Source organism: Platichthys flesus, chromosome 11 (genome assembly GCF_949316205.1).
Source record: "Platichthys flesus chromosome 11, fPlaFle2.1, whole genome shotgun sequence".
Taxonomy (NCBI): Eukaryota; Metazoa; Chordata; class Actinopteri; order Pleuronectiformes; family Pleuronectidae; genus Platichthys; species Platichthys flesus.
Window position 1 is genome coordinate 11,561,911 of NC_084955.1, and position 13,875 is coordinate 11,575,785.

The window sequence follows — 13,875 nt, forward strand, 5'->3', positions numbered from 1 at the left end:
CACCTTGTGCTTTCTGAATTGTTCTGACAAGCCTTGCATGAAGGTCGAGCTGTTTTGTCACCTGCTCTTTGTGAACACAGCGTTTCACTTCTGCTTGGACATGTTGTACAGATTCAGACACACTAACCTAATGCTCCTGCAAATGTTTCTCTGATCTTTTCTTTCTATACTATAGGCAGGAAGGATAAACACTGGGGTCTGAGAGGACTAATGTTAAATTAACACAACTTAATGAAGGAAAACCTAACTCCTGTAATTATCACAAATCTGTATTTGTCCTGTTCTGGCTTGTGGGGAGGAAATAAGGAATAATCCAGAGGAGGTATCAATAAGTCAAACTGCCAGGAGTCATTACCCTCAAAGTGCTTCTCTCTGTCTACAGTGCATGCACACAGACACCCACACGCTCTCACACAGACATCTCAGTTTCAGCCTGTTGTGAAGTCAATGAGTCATTCTCTGCTTCTTTCCTGTTGTTTAAGCGGAGCCAGTTCACAGCACTAGACACACTGACACACACAGACAGGTATGTAGGCAGGAAAGCCCCCTCCCTCTATCTCTCCTTCCTGGATTAAATCACCTATACAGAGAGACCTAGTCAACATAAACCAATAGCCTTAAGGATTAAAGCAGATCCCCATATGTATGTGTGATGTTCCTATAAATCAATGGTTAAATATATACATTATATATGTAAGGGTAGATAAATGTGTGGGCCGATTAATAGGCAGGAAGATAGGTAAGAAGGTAGGTAGGTAGATACGTTTCTGGATGTTTATTTTCAGGCTGGACTGTTGGTGACCATGTTGGCTGCAGCCTCCCAAGGATACAGTGGGTAAGTAGCAGTCCGTAGGTAGGCAAGTAATAGCAGTTAGATATGTAGGTGGGGAGGATTCTGAATAAATATATTTAATGAAGGGTGGTGGCTTTACTGTTGGTGACTACATTGGGCGTCCATAAGGATAGAGAGATTTATTCTGAGACACGTGTCAGTAAATATGGTGGCCTTGAGTTTAACAAATTTACATCTGCGGTAGCATCACTGGATTCAAGCTTATTCACAAGCTCCCACGTCCAAATCTGCTTGGCCATTGGTTCAAAATGTGAATGAGAAAACCTGTGTACATAAATGCCGCTGCTGAATGGTGACTTTCCAACATAGAAGCGTGTTTGTGCATGAGATGTTACTGTGCCTGCGATGACTAAAAACATGTTGTTGTACATGTCCTCCCATTGTATCTATGTGGTTGAGTAAAGGCTTTCACTAAAAGACTGAGTGTCAAAACGCACAGGAAGACCTTCACTGCTTCATTGACTTAACTCGCTGAATCATCAGCTGGAGAGAAAGGAGAAGCAGAAGGAGGGTGGAAATGTTGACAGGTCGCGCCAGTGTGGCAGGTTATCGCGGTAAACCTGTCTTGCTTACTGCTCTTTTCCCGCCTCTCTTCTTTCCCTCGCTTGTCTTTACCCCCTCTCCCAGACACACAAGCGCACACACATACACCAGCCTTCAGGGAACTGCCGCCCCACCTCCTATTCGGGTGAAACATTAGTCCTGGCCGATACCTTAAACCTCGAAGTGTGCGTGAACTAATGAAGGTATGTCTTCAGCAGGAGACTGAGCGAAACACTGACTCCACACTGTGTGTCCTGCTGTAACCCATGTCACTCCGCGTGACTATTACAGATGACTAACACACACACACCCACACACCAACACCAACAAACGCATACACATACACACACCCACACCAACACACACACACACCCACACGCACGTCCTGGGGCCATGCTGTTTGGAGAGTAACAGTCGATACACTCATAAGAGGCTGAGACAGACAGAAAGCTTATCACCAGGACACTATATCAACAGTCACAGAGTCACTCTGCCGCCACTGCACCACACTACCAACACTTTACGGTGCCTGAAATACTGAGGGAGCTTAAGCAATCCAGTCATACCTGTTGTAAGATAACATTTTAAAACATTTTCCAATTGTTACTTTTTCAGGATCGAGTCTCTGTGAACCCTGTGAATCAACACGAGTTGAGTTCATTTTTTAGAGATCATTCAAAGGAAGCATTATAAGGTTACAATTACTTTGATAAAAGTCATTGCACACTGACAGGCTGCAAATATGAAGTTATGCTAAATCAAGCATGTGTATGGTTTTCATGGTCATAACAGAATGATAACCTTTGAGTAATGCGACCTGAATATAATTATTATTCATTTAATCAAAAATATCATGCTCCTTCATTATCTTTATGAGTGTGGAAAACACATACAGTGGATAAATTATAGTGTATTCTACTTTATCTTATTGCTACATGGATGTTCATAAATCCTAATGCAGCTGAAAACCAAGTCACTAGTCACATCCTGTTTAAACAGCACATCAGGGAAATTGATTAAAGCATTTGGCATGTTGGCAGTGACATGTAATAACAACCACAAGGTCGAGAGCCACATTTGACCCCTGTGATTTGTGAATGTAAGGTACGAAAATCAGCTCAATCAATCACCAGCGGTGCTGGACCAGCTGTATATTTAAAAACTTGCAAAGTGATAAAATGTTCTTTTCTCTTTGTACATAACAGTTGATGTTAAATCTGGACTAATAATTTGCTGAAAAGTCCAGAGACCACCCGGAGACTCTGCTGCCTTTTGTGTTACGCATTGATGAATTCATGAGAAAATTCATCCTTGGGCAAAGAGAAAAGAGACAGTATTCACATCACAGCTCCTTCTCCCACGTTTCTCTGTGGCAATTAAGACAATATGAAACAAATTGTCAAATAATTGAGAATTTGTGAAATGAAAACCAGGTGCAGCTGTGAGAATGTTTTTGTTTGCTAAACAGGGATAAACAGAGTGAAATTCTAAAAGAGGACAGGAAAAAAGATTGACGAGGATAGAAGGTGTGTTATAGGTCGGAGTGATTTCATACAAAGCAGCATGTGAGGGGAACACCAACCGTGAAAGCATATCAGAATATTTAATTTGAATATCTTAATGGCCTAATCCAGAGACGCACTGGTAAATAGGATAAAATGGTAACCATATGCTCAGATGGAGATTAACTGTGGAGTCCGAGGTTAACACAAGTCAGGTTGTAGGTCAAGGGGTCACTGTATCAGTCAGCTGATGGGATCACACATATGAATCACCTGTTGACCCTTGAAATCCTCATTCATGTGGGACCGCGACTGTAAACATCTGAAAACTTTGCTGAATGCTTTCCTTCTTTTTTCTTTTAATAATATGGAAATTGGAATACAAATAAGCATACACACAGCTCAGATGAAAGTGAGTGTGTATCCTACAGAGTAGGACATCTATGGCCTGAGATTGAAAGAATTTTCAGAGGTCAGGAACATGAGGGAAACCACAGAGGGTCTAAAGGCCCGCTCAGCGCCTGGCCCTCCCCCATCATCTACCCCTCTCTGGTAACACGAAGGCTTACTCCCCCTCCTCCTCTTTATGAACCCTTAAGTTCAACATTAATATTGCCAGAATCTGCTCCTCCGCGCGCGCACACACACACACACACACACACGCACACACGCACGCACGCACGCACGCACGCACGCACGCACGCATGCACACACACGCACACACACACACACACGCACACACACACAACCAATCCCCAACCCACAGAACCATTCTTTTCCAGGCGTTTCATCTTTGGCCCCTGTGGTTCAAACACAGTTAATCCTATAGAGTAGTTGTGGGGAAATCAGCCCTTATATTACGGCAAACTATGAAACAACTGTGGAAAATCCTCTGACCACATTCGCTCGCACTGTAACAGCCTTATTCCACCATAACAGGATTTCCTCCATACATCATTACATAAAGACTGTACTTCATTATTTGATTTTAATTGATAGAAGCCGGGAGAAAAGATGTGAAAAAATATGGTCTGTGTTGGCAGACGAGGACAAATTAACCATTTTATTGAAATAATTATGTGACTGATTGTTAGAATTATGCACGGCATGAAACAATCGGTTATAACAAGTTGGGGAAATTAGTTATTATATCATTCAAAGGAAAGTATATTTAATGCAGCTTTTCTCTGTGGATATGGAAGACTTCAGAAGCTCTGTATCAAAGGCTCAAGTGTGAAATTAGGCAAACATATTTAAGAGAACAATCCAATCTGATTTTGTATTTAAACTATGACAAAAACCTGGAAGAATCAACTAATATATGGCAACAATTAAACATACAATTTGCACCTTTGGCCACAGGGGGCTCTCAATCAAATAATAATAAATAATACAATTTCTGGTATGATGACCTTGTGAGGCAGCGGGGGATCATGGGAGTTGTTGTCTTCACCATCATCGCCAATGAAAATCTACCTGACATGAACATTCATTGCAAACAGCAATGTATAATCGTGATCCTTCGAGGGTCACCAATAACGACAGTGGCTAACATGCTATCAGGCTAGCATTGTGTTCCTTCATCAACGAGTATGAGGAGTAAAAGGCGACAGAATAAACAGTTCTGTTACTATGAATAATATTGTTGATTTCTTTAGTTTTGAACATTGTTGAAAAGATTTTAGATAATGTACAAAGGTCATCAAAATATATAACCATAACCTAGGTGTAGTCGATTTAAAAATAATTGCAAACTGCAAATTACCTTCCTATTGACCTACGTTGAATTTAATCATACCATGAGTGTTTTGTGCTTCAGTGGGGTTTCATTGTTCTCTAGCTCGTCCAAGGAGGGAAAAAAAAAATCTGTCTTAAATAATGACTACAACGTAGAAACACAATTGATTTTCCTCTACCAGTCGGCCTACACATGCTTCAATAAGGGTCAGCGAAGCCCTGATTTACCATTAGATTTGATAAGTGTGAATGAGCTTTCAGTGACAGGAGATTTGCGCAGTCAACCATCAAGAGACCTTTAAACTTGATACGTGTTTAACTGTGGAACAAATCAAATTGTTCGAAAGAGCTGGTGTATGTTCATGAATGTAGAAATTACTTTCCTCCCCCCCTTCTCTCCCCAGAGTGCAGCGTTTGGTTTGTTTCTGGAGAAATTGCAAATATATACTTAATTATTGCAACTTAGATTTGTATTGCACTGCAGGAGAATTGCAGTGTTGTGCTAGAGAACACCAGGGGGATTTTTTTTTTAAACAGCAATCTCTTCCAGTTGTTAAGACTGGACATTTAAAGCTTTGATTTTTGTGAACACAACACTTACTGCTTCATGATTGTTACCTGTCAAACAAAACAACTACTTTATCTCAGGCAGACTACAGTGGAAGGCTCTGTCCACACTAATACATTTTCCTCCTTTTCGAGCCTCTAAACCCAAGAACTGGCTGCATTTTAGTTTAAAATCTCTCAAAGCTGTGTTGCAGCTGGGGTTGAGGTTTAGAGCTCTTACAAGGAGCTATTAGTTTTTGTTGACTTTGGCACCTCCGTGGACAATAGCGCCAGTGTTTCCACTCTCACCTGTCGATAAACCTTAGTCCAGAGAGTATGTGCATTTGCTTTGGAGGTAGTGAAAGAAAGATTCATGCAGCGAGTTCACAAACCAAGAAAACACCGACGAAGATGTCATGAAAGTTTTTCTGTGATAAAAGCCGACGTCGGTGTCGAGGTGCTGTGTCGAGGTGACTGAGTTCATATGTCACTTCCTGCCTCTGTCTGCTGCACACGGCTTCTTCACCTCTCGCCTGAATAATGATGAGGAATTGATGCTGTTGTGAACGCCTCTGTGCAGATAACCTCCAGCTGTGTTGTGCATGTGTGAAAGGCAAACTCTGGATTTACCAGTAGGTCTGAAAACGACATTAAAGATGATTCCTGGGCGCACGCACCAAAGCTTGAGAAGGGAGAGGGGTTGCAAAGACAAAAACACAAAAAACATATTCATATAAAATTTAAGATACATAGAATTTGAATCCATTTGTCAGTAGTAACAATCTTCTAACAATATTGTAACTGATTTAACAAAAAACATGAAGTATTAAATACACGTATACAGGTAGCCTGAAGTATCCCCAGTCATAAACTCACCTACTGAGGACCAGCAGGAACTAATGGTTCACTCTACTGCTTTTTAGAGGGCATTTTAAATGTCACGACCATTCTTTGAACGATAATGTTGCCAAGAGTCACCAATAATTTCTTATCTTGTCCAGAACTTTACCAAAAATATATTTTCCACATCAACCTGACTTGTTTATGTCCTATACTTTCAGAGATAATTACAGGGCTTCTGAGTCTATTTCTTGACCAGGTGACTTTACTCACTCAACAGTGGTGGTGTCAGTTTGCACAGAGATGCAAAGACGAACGGACAAAGAAACACTTGAAACCAATTATCTGTCTGCAGAAAACAGAATCTAAGTTCAGAGAATGGGGTTCAAGATTGTCAGCAGAGAGGGATGTCGAGGAGGGAGGTCCGGTGTGTTTGCTTTTCTGTGTCCTAGTTTTCTCTGATAAGGGAGGGCAGAGGTGTTTGACCCCTGGTGACCTCTTCAGTGCTGGTGGCATTAAATGGTTCGGATCGAGAAATACATTTGTCTCCTGCTGTGTGTGTCAGTCAGATAAGCACTGACCTCACACATACCTACACAAGGTTCCTGCCTGTCTCAACACTTCAGGTGAACTTTATGTGGCTACATGAAAGACCAACATTGATAGTCACCTGCGTGGCTGACTCACTACCGCACAATGACAGCGCTTCATTTTGCACTTTGAGTTATTCAGTTTGAAATGCCGCGGCTTTGTAATAACTTTATGACTCTTACACCTGCACACAAACCACACAGAGAGTATGTTGGGAGGCTTTTTGAAATAGAAAACTTAAAAAAATTAAAAGGTTTAAGTTCTATAAAAATAGACTAAGAATATGTAGTTCAGAGAAGTGTACAAATAACTGAACATATGTAAAATGCTTTCACGATAATAGTAATAATAATAATGAGTATGTATATCTGCATATATCTTCTTTGAGGAAAGCAATGAAACAATTAATATTTTTTAATTAATATTTCGTTTTTCAAATTAAGCTAACTTATGATATCATGTGTAATGTTGTTCCTCCATAAGCTGTTGAGTCTTAGTAGGTCCAATTAAAAGGTCGGGGTCTAAGTGTCTTGTTAAGAAAGAATCAAAGGGTAATTGTAGAGGAAGTTGGAAAAAATACTAATTGACCTCTAAAGGCTACTACAGTAACACACACGACCACACACCAAGTATCTTACTCTATCTTTATCTCTCTTCTCATCTGAAAGATAAACATCTCAGGACATAGCTGCTTTAAAAAGGCCCCTCAACAAAAAGAAGACAGTTTGTTTACATTTCACACATAGACACTGCAGCAGAGCCCTACTCATTCCAGCACCCAGCCAAGCTCACTCATACACTGGTTGTGTTTTTTGGCATGTCCGAAAGCCCTGGACTCGCTCCCAGACTTCAAACTACGCCCCAGCCATGAGAGCAGCAGCCAAATGGATGAGGCCACTGGATGTGTACTGGTATTGATTTCACACAACTAGCATCACACATGTGTGTGTTTAAGTAGCAGTAGCCAGAAACGGAGTAATGCACACATGCACAAACACACATAACACACAAAAGGGTAGCCAGACAGTTTATGTAAACAAGATCTTATGACACTATACCCTGCATGTGATTAGCTTGTGTGTGTGTGTGTATGGGTCTGTGTATGGGTCTGTGCATGTGAGTGTGTGTGTGTGCGTGCGTGAGTCTTCCATGACCATTTACCACAGTGCGTTAAGATTTTTGCCGGACCAATGTCATTGAGTTTAAATTTCAATTGAACACTAAAAAAACAACTGGAGACATGGAGAGAGACCTCTACTCCACACTGAACAATGAGTGTACGTACACACACGCACAAACAAACACACACACACAGCAGAGAGATAAGCATCTGAGTCAGTGTTAAAGCAAACACTGCAGCATCACTCCTCAACCCAAGGCCCCTTCAAAGGGAACTTAAAAGGGAGGATTTGAAGAAATGGTGAAGCCTCAACTATAGAAGACTAATAAAGACCACACACTGTGCCAAGTCTAGAAGTTTCCAATGGCAAATTGTCACAGGGACATCAATATATAAAGATATAGATATATATATATATATATCTATATAAAGACCAACAGGAAGACTCAAAACATTAAAAAATGACTGATTCTGGAAGAATGTGCTGTGCTGTGGATAGAGATCAGAGCCTATTAGTAAATTGTGTCCGCTCTGACAACACAAAAGTAGCATTAAGCTTTTAAGGAGAAGAACATTTATCTATAGGCACCCGTGAATGAATGAGAAGAAAACTTTGGCTCATTGTGAAGTGGCCTACTATAAATCACAATCTTAATCCAATTGAAACTATGGAAAAAGCTAACAGAATAATGGAAAAGAGCCGACAATGCAACTGTAAAACCTGAAAAACCCGGAGCAGTGTGCTCTGGGTGGAACTTCCAGTAGGAGAAGTGTACGATGCATTAAGAGCTTCAGTGGCTGGTGCTTAGATTGGGTTTCTAAACAGAGCCAGGATGACAAATAAAATGAGGTGAGTGAGAAGTGAGAAGTTAAAAGAGAGAGAGGTGGTTGGATAGAATGACGGACATGTTAAGTGTTAACTTAGTGCTGAAACAAGTCGAAGATAGTTTAAGTCATATTTAGTAAACTTCCTTCTTTTTGGTATTGGTTCAATTTCCATTCAATTGGTTAGATGGTAACCTAGTTACATTTTTAATCAATAGAAAAAAAAAATGGTCCTATTTTTAGTTAAGACCAATAGTGCACATTTTATTTGTTTGTCCAGAAATCAAAGCACAGAAGGACAGAAAGAGATTTTTCAACGTATTAGAAGGAAAAAAACTGACCCATATAAAGCAGTTGCACAAAATCTATTGATTGCTGCAGAACATGCATCTCATCTGCTAAGAGTAAACCAAGTTAACAGAATTACTTCTCTGTACCATCTAAAGACATGTATGTACACATGGGAACCAAACCAACATAACTCTTCAGAGAAAAGTCTTCCCATGTTCAGCTGCATTGCTTTGCACTGAGTAAAGTACACACTCATGATCATCTGGATCAGGATGGAAGATAATCCTTCATGTAATAGATTTCATTTCATACAAATAAGAGGTTATCATGTGGAAAAAGCAATAACATGCTTAAATGTACTGTACCATCGCATACATAAACATCTTTCTGATCAATCACATAATAATATGTGGAGATGGCAGGCAGAAATGTGACCCAAACCCATTTTCATTGGAATCCCTTCATTGCGCATTATCGTAGAATCAATTCTATATTTATCCACAATCTCAGACATGTACTGCCATAAGTAATCATACTCAAATTGCGATGACAGATTATCCTTCATAAAGTAAAAGATTACGATTGCATCGTTTCTCATATTTTGCAAGGGGTCAGAGGTCAAATCATGCATTATGTGCATGTTTTAGAATCGTGGATTTTAATGGAGGGGGCGGGGGTATATTTAATCCATGTCAGGACTGCACATGTTTAGATTTAAAATCCATGTATGTTGTTCACTGCGCATAGTTTGAGGAAGATGGATTAATCATGAAGAGATTCTTTGCTCGGAACGCTATGACTTGTCTATACCTTTACATGGAAAATAGTTGGTGGCAACTATACTGATGATTAAAATCTCAACTGTATATATATGTTTGTATATCATATTTGAGTTGCAAATGTTTAAATGTCTGACTAATGTCATGTTTATCAAAAATTCTGCCTCCGAAGTCGGGCAACATCCAACTTAAAGGAGTCAATATGAGGAGCTTCAGCAAAAATATTATCAAACAGTCCGGATAGATACACAGTTACTCCAGAAAGTATTCACATACTTCACTTTTTGCACTTCACCATCAAAGATTTGACTGTAAATGGATAAAATTGCCCTTTGGCTCATCGGTCTACACCCAATGAGCCACAAAACACAAATACAAATGTTTTGTTTGTATTTCCCTTGTCTGCAGAAGCATTTAGATTCTTAATCCAGACAGTTTGGTAGCTGTTACAGCTTTGAGTCTTCTCTACAAGCTTTGCTCACCTTTGGGCAGTTTATCCCATTCTTCTTGGCAGATGCCCTCAGGCTCGGTCGAAATGGATCTGGAGTGTCTGTGAACTGCCAACTGAAATATTGCCAAATAGGCTGCTATGCTTCACGTTAACACCAAATCCTCTGCCTCATAGGTCTAGTCTCCCCTCATCATTATAAAACTCTGCTACTATGTGATGTGACTCTGCTACTGCGCTGAGCAATCAGACTATTGATAACTACTTTTTACAAATTCAAGATTTTTAAATTTGAGAAGTGTGGGCATCACTGCAGACAAAAATTTACAAAACAGGTTTTTTGTCTTGAAAAAAATAAAATCTTCTGTAACACCATGTAACACCCATTACACAGACTACTACAACAACGCATCCACGACATGACATCTCAACTGACAACCTCTGGCTTGCTGTAGTTTAATTTAGAACTTAAAGTATTCTAGTCTCCAGAGTATTTTTCCATTTCAAATGAGTAAAATCTTATTCCGTTGTAGAGCCCAGCACAGCTTATCGATCTTTATTATACTGAGCGGGGAAGTGAGAGCCAATCACAAGTGGTTGAGGCACATGTGAAGACGCATGCTAATGGGTGGTGTGAACAGACATACTCACATACAATAATTACCGAGGCCACTTTTCTCCTGGGAACTGTCCAAGCTTTAGAAAATGTCTACCGAAGGTTGCATGGACTTTGTGCTTTAGTTTTAGTCCTGACTGCAGTTTGGTAAGTCGCACTTGTAGAAGGACTAAGATGTGGGACCTTATCGAAAAACCAGTAGGTGGATTTCTAACCTATATATAATCAATTCAGTTTTCCATATGTGGACTCCATTCAACTTCATCGAAAGGACGATGAAAGCAAACACATAGTACACGACCAGAGTTTACAGTGCTACACAGCAAGGGGTTTGAATACTCTTTTCTATGTCGGGTTTCAGTTTTTTCTAATAAAACGGTTTCCCCTCGAATATTTGTAATTCATTATTATAGGCTGGGTGTATGTTTATGGACAAACAGGGCAATTGTATCTATTTTAAATTACTGTACAATTCAATCAGGGAAGGAGTGGAGCCCAAGTCAGTCTCGTCCAACCACTTTTTGTAAAACATGATGAGTCAGAGGGAGAGACTCAAAACCTTTAACTAACAAGCGTATAATGAGGGTGGGTTCGTGTCCTCGTGACACTAACATGCAACAGACTCCAGATTCTGCGATGAGACCACATCCAGCCTTACCTCTCTTTGAGGAAGTCCACTACTCTTTTGAAGTCGTCGACGCAATACTCCCTCTTCATGTCCATCAGTACGCTGTCTGAGGCCGACTGCACGGGAATATGAAGGAAGGCATAGACACGCGGATGATTCAATATCTTAGCCATCTCCTAATGAGACACAAAGAGAGGGAGAGATGGAGAGAGGAAGAAAAAGGGTTAGAATGTCTTATATGGACAAAGTCTTTTGACCAAACACAACACTCACTTGAGTAAAGTCTGTTATTGTGTTACCGTCACTTAATAACTACTCTTACAATTAGCGTTACAATTACCAAATAGTCTAACAATTACTGTGGGTATACTTAGGATAAAATAACAGACCTTCTTAATAAGTGGTGTAGCCATTGGAGTCATGTGTTTGAGGCCAAAACTCTAACTTTCCAATTATTCAATCATAAGGTTAGTCAATGCAAATGGCTCTTATGATTGATAGCCGTCAGCTTTGAATGAACTGAAGGTTCCATTAACATTCCTACCTCTCTCTGTGCTCTTTACACTTAAGACCTTCCACGATACACTGCCTCTCTTTTACATCTATTTCTCTTTTTTTAAATATCAGAAAAATAAAAGCAAAGCAGCTCAGGCAATTCAGCGCGGACCCGTAATACTGGATTTCTACAGAGTCAAGGCTGCTTCAGTAGGAGTCCTTTGTGTCTAAAAAGAAGTAAAGAGCTTTTACAGAGGCACGCAGGTTCACAGCTCAGATCAAAATTATGAGGGTTAAATACACTGTATCCACTGAGTGTATAATTATTTCAGGCTAGTAGCTTTCTGTTGAAGGATTTGATGAATGGGGAAATTACACAGTGGCCATAATGCTGCCAGTTTCTATTGTACAGAAGACTGAAAGTAGCTTGTAAGTTTGTAAGTTGGTAACTCACGCTGTGAGTTAAAAACATGTGAAACTTTACTGTTGGAGATATATTAACTTCAGGAGAAAGGCCACCGCCGGATATTCATAAAACAAGGATGTTCAGTGGATTCCAGCAGATGTGATAAATATATTTTCATATATATTTAATGAGCTCTATCTAATCAAATTGATATCAGAGATTTACATCAACAGTAATATATACCCTTAAGTCAATGTATATCTCCTGCAGAAAAAAAAACTGGTTAAAATAGGATTTTTAGGAAGCAACACTGAACTTTGAGTTGTCTCCTTTTGGTCTTTTCCTTTCCCACTTTTACCAGAAACAACTGCAGCAGTGACATTCTGTCTTTTTAATCAAACACATTAATCATAGAGCTGGCAGGTTTTTTGTCTTTCTTTCATTCTCACTTTAATTTCCTCAGGAAAAGATGTGGAGAGAGTACAGATGTCAGATTTTTCTGATGGACATAATCAGGACGCTATCATTACCATGCTAATCACCCCGAGAAGGAGAGAAAGCAAAAGAGAGGGGAGGAAGAAATGATTTAATGATTTCCTACAAGAATGAGCTGATTGCAGTCCGTCTTCTCAATTAAGATCTATTGTGGAATGTTCTATACTTCATACAGAGACACAAAAGCATATGAGTGCATGCACGCACACACACATACACCCACTCAGACAGAGACACACACACACACAGACACAGCTCAGTTGCAGCACCACAGGGGGGTGACCACTGGAAGCCCCAAATTAGGAAGATTTAATTTGGTCGGAAAATGGAGCTTGATTGGTGACGGAAATCAGCCTGATACGTGTGTGTGTGTGTGTGTGTGTGTGTGTGTGTGTGTGTGTGTGTGTGTGTGTGTGTGTGTGTGTGTGTGTGAGAAAGAGCGAGAGAGAGAGAGAGAGAGAGAGAGAGAAAAAGAAACAGGTTCATGTTTTGTAAAAGTTATTACTCTGATCATTTATTCAACTTGTCTCAGCACTAGTGCAGTGCCTATCTTCTTGACCTGTGGTGATGCTTGTTGCAGCTTTCTATTCTGACACTGTCAACAGGACCTGCAGTAATTGAGCTGGTGCAGGTGAAGGCCGGCACCAGCTCAATTACTGCCGCAAAAACACCTGTTCACCTGTTTATTCAATGCTCCACTCAGGAAACAGAAGCAAGAACTGAAAAAGTTGCAGAGCACTGGTCTTCTGCTTATTCACAATTGTGAACCTAATTAGAATCAACAACCATTTGACTGCAATTCATCAAAGTTAAAGAAATGAAGAACCACCACCTCCCTAGTCAGCAGTTGATCAGATAACTTATATATGATTAAAACACATTATTATAGATGGTAATGATCGGTGTTATTTTCCTTATTTATAGATACTTTCTCTGTATGTGCCTTTTCAAAGAATTTTTAAGTGAAACTCACTGCAAGTCCTCGAGTGAACAAGTATTTAAGTGAGTAAGTAGAGTGTCGTTAACAACATGCTCATTTGCTTCAAGCAGAGAGAAATGACAGGGTCTTCAAAATAAAGTCCTTTCAAAGTGACCAGTCACTTTATAAAGAAACAGGTAATACATTTTCAAGGTAAAGATTTATTACTGTACATGTGTGT

General features: G+C 39.9%; 1 protein-coding gene across 1 annotated transcript in view; it reads right to left on the minus strand.

The window, feature by feature from the left end:
* Positions 1-13,875, minus strand: part of cdkal1 (CDK5 regulatory subunit associated protein 1-like 1) — a 224,467-nt gene that overhangs the window by 80,550 nt on the left and 130,042 nt on the right. Inside the window, exon 10 of the mRNA XM_062399418.1 lies at positions 11,350-11,495. Within this exon, the coding sequence (XP_062255402.1) occupies positions 11,350-11,495 (146 nt within the window). The remainder of the gene's footprint in view (positions 1-11,349; positions 11,496-13,875) is intronic.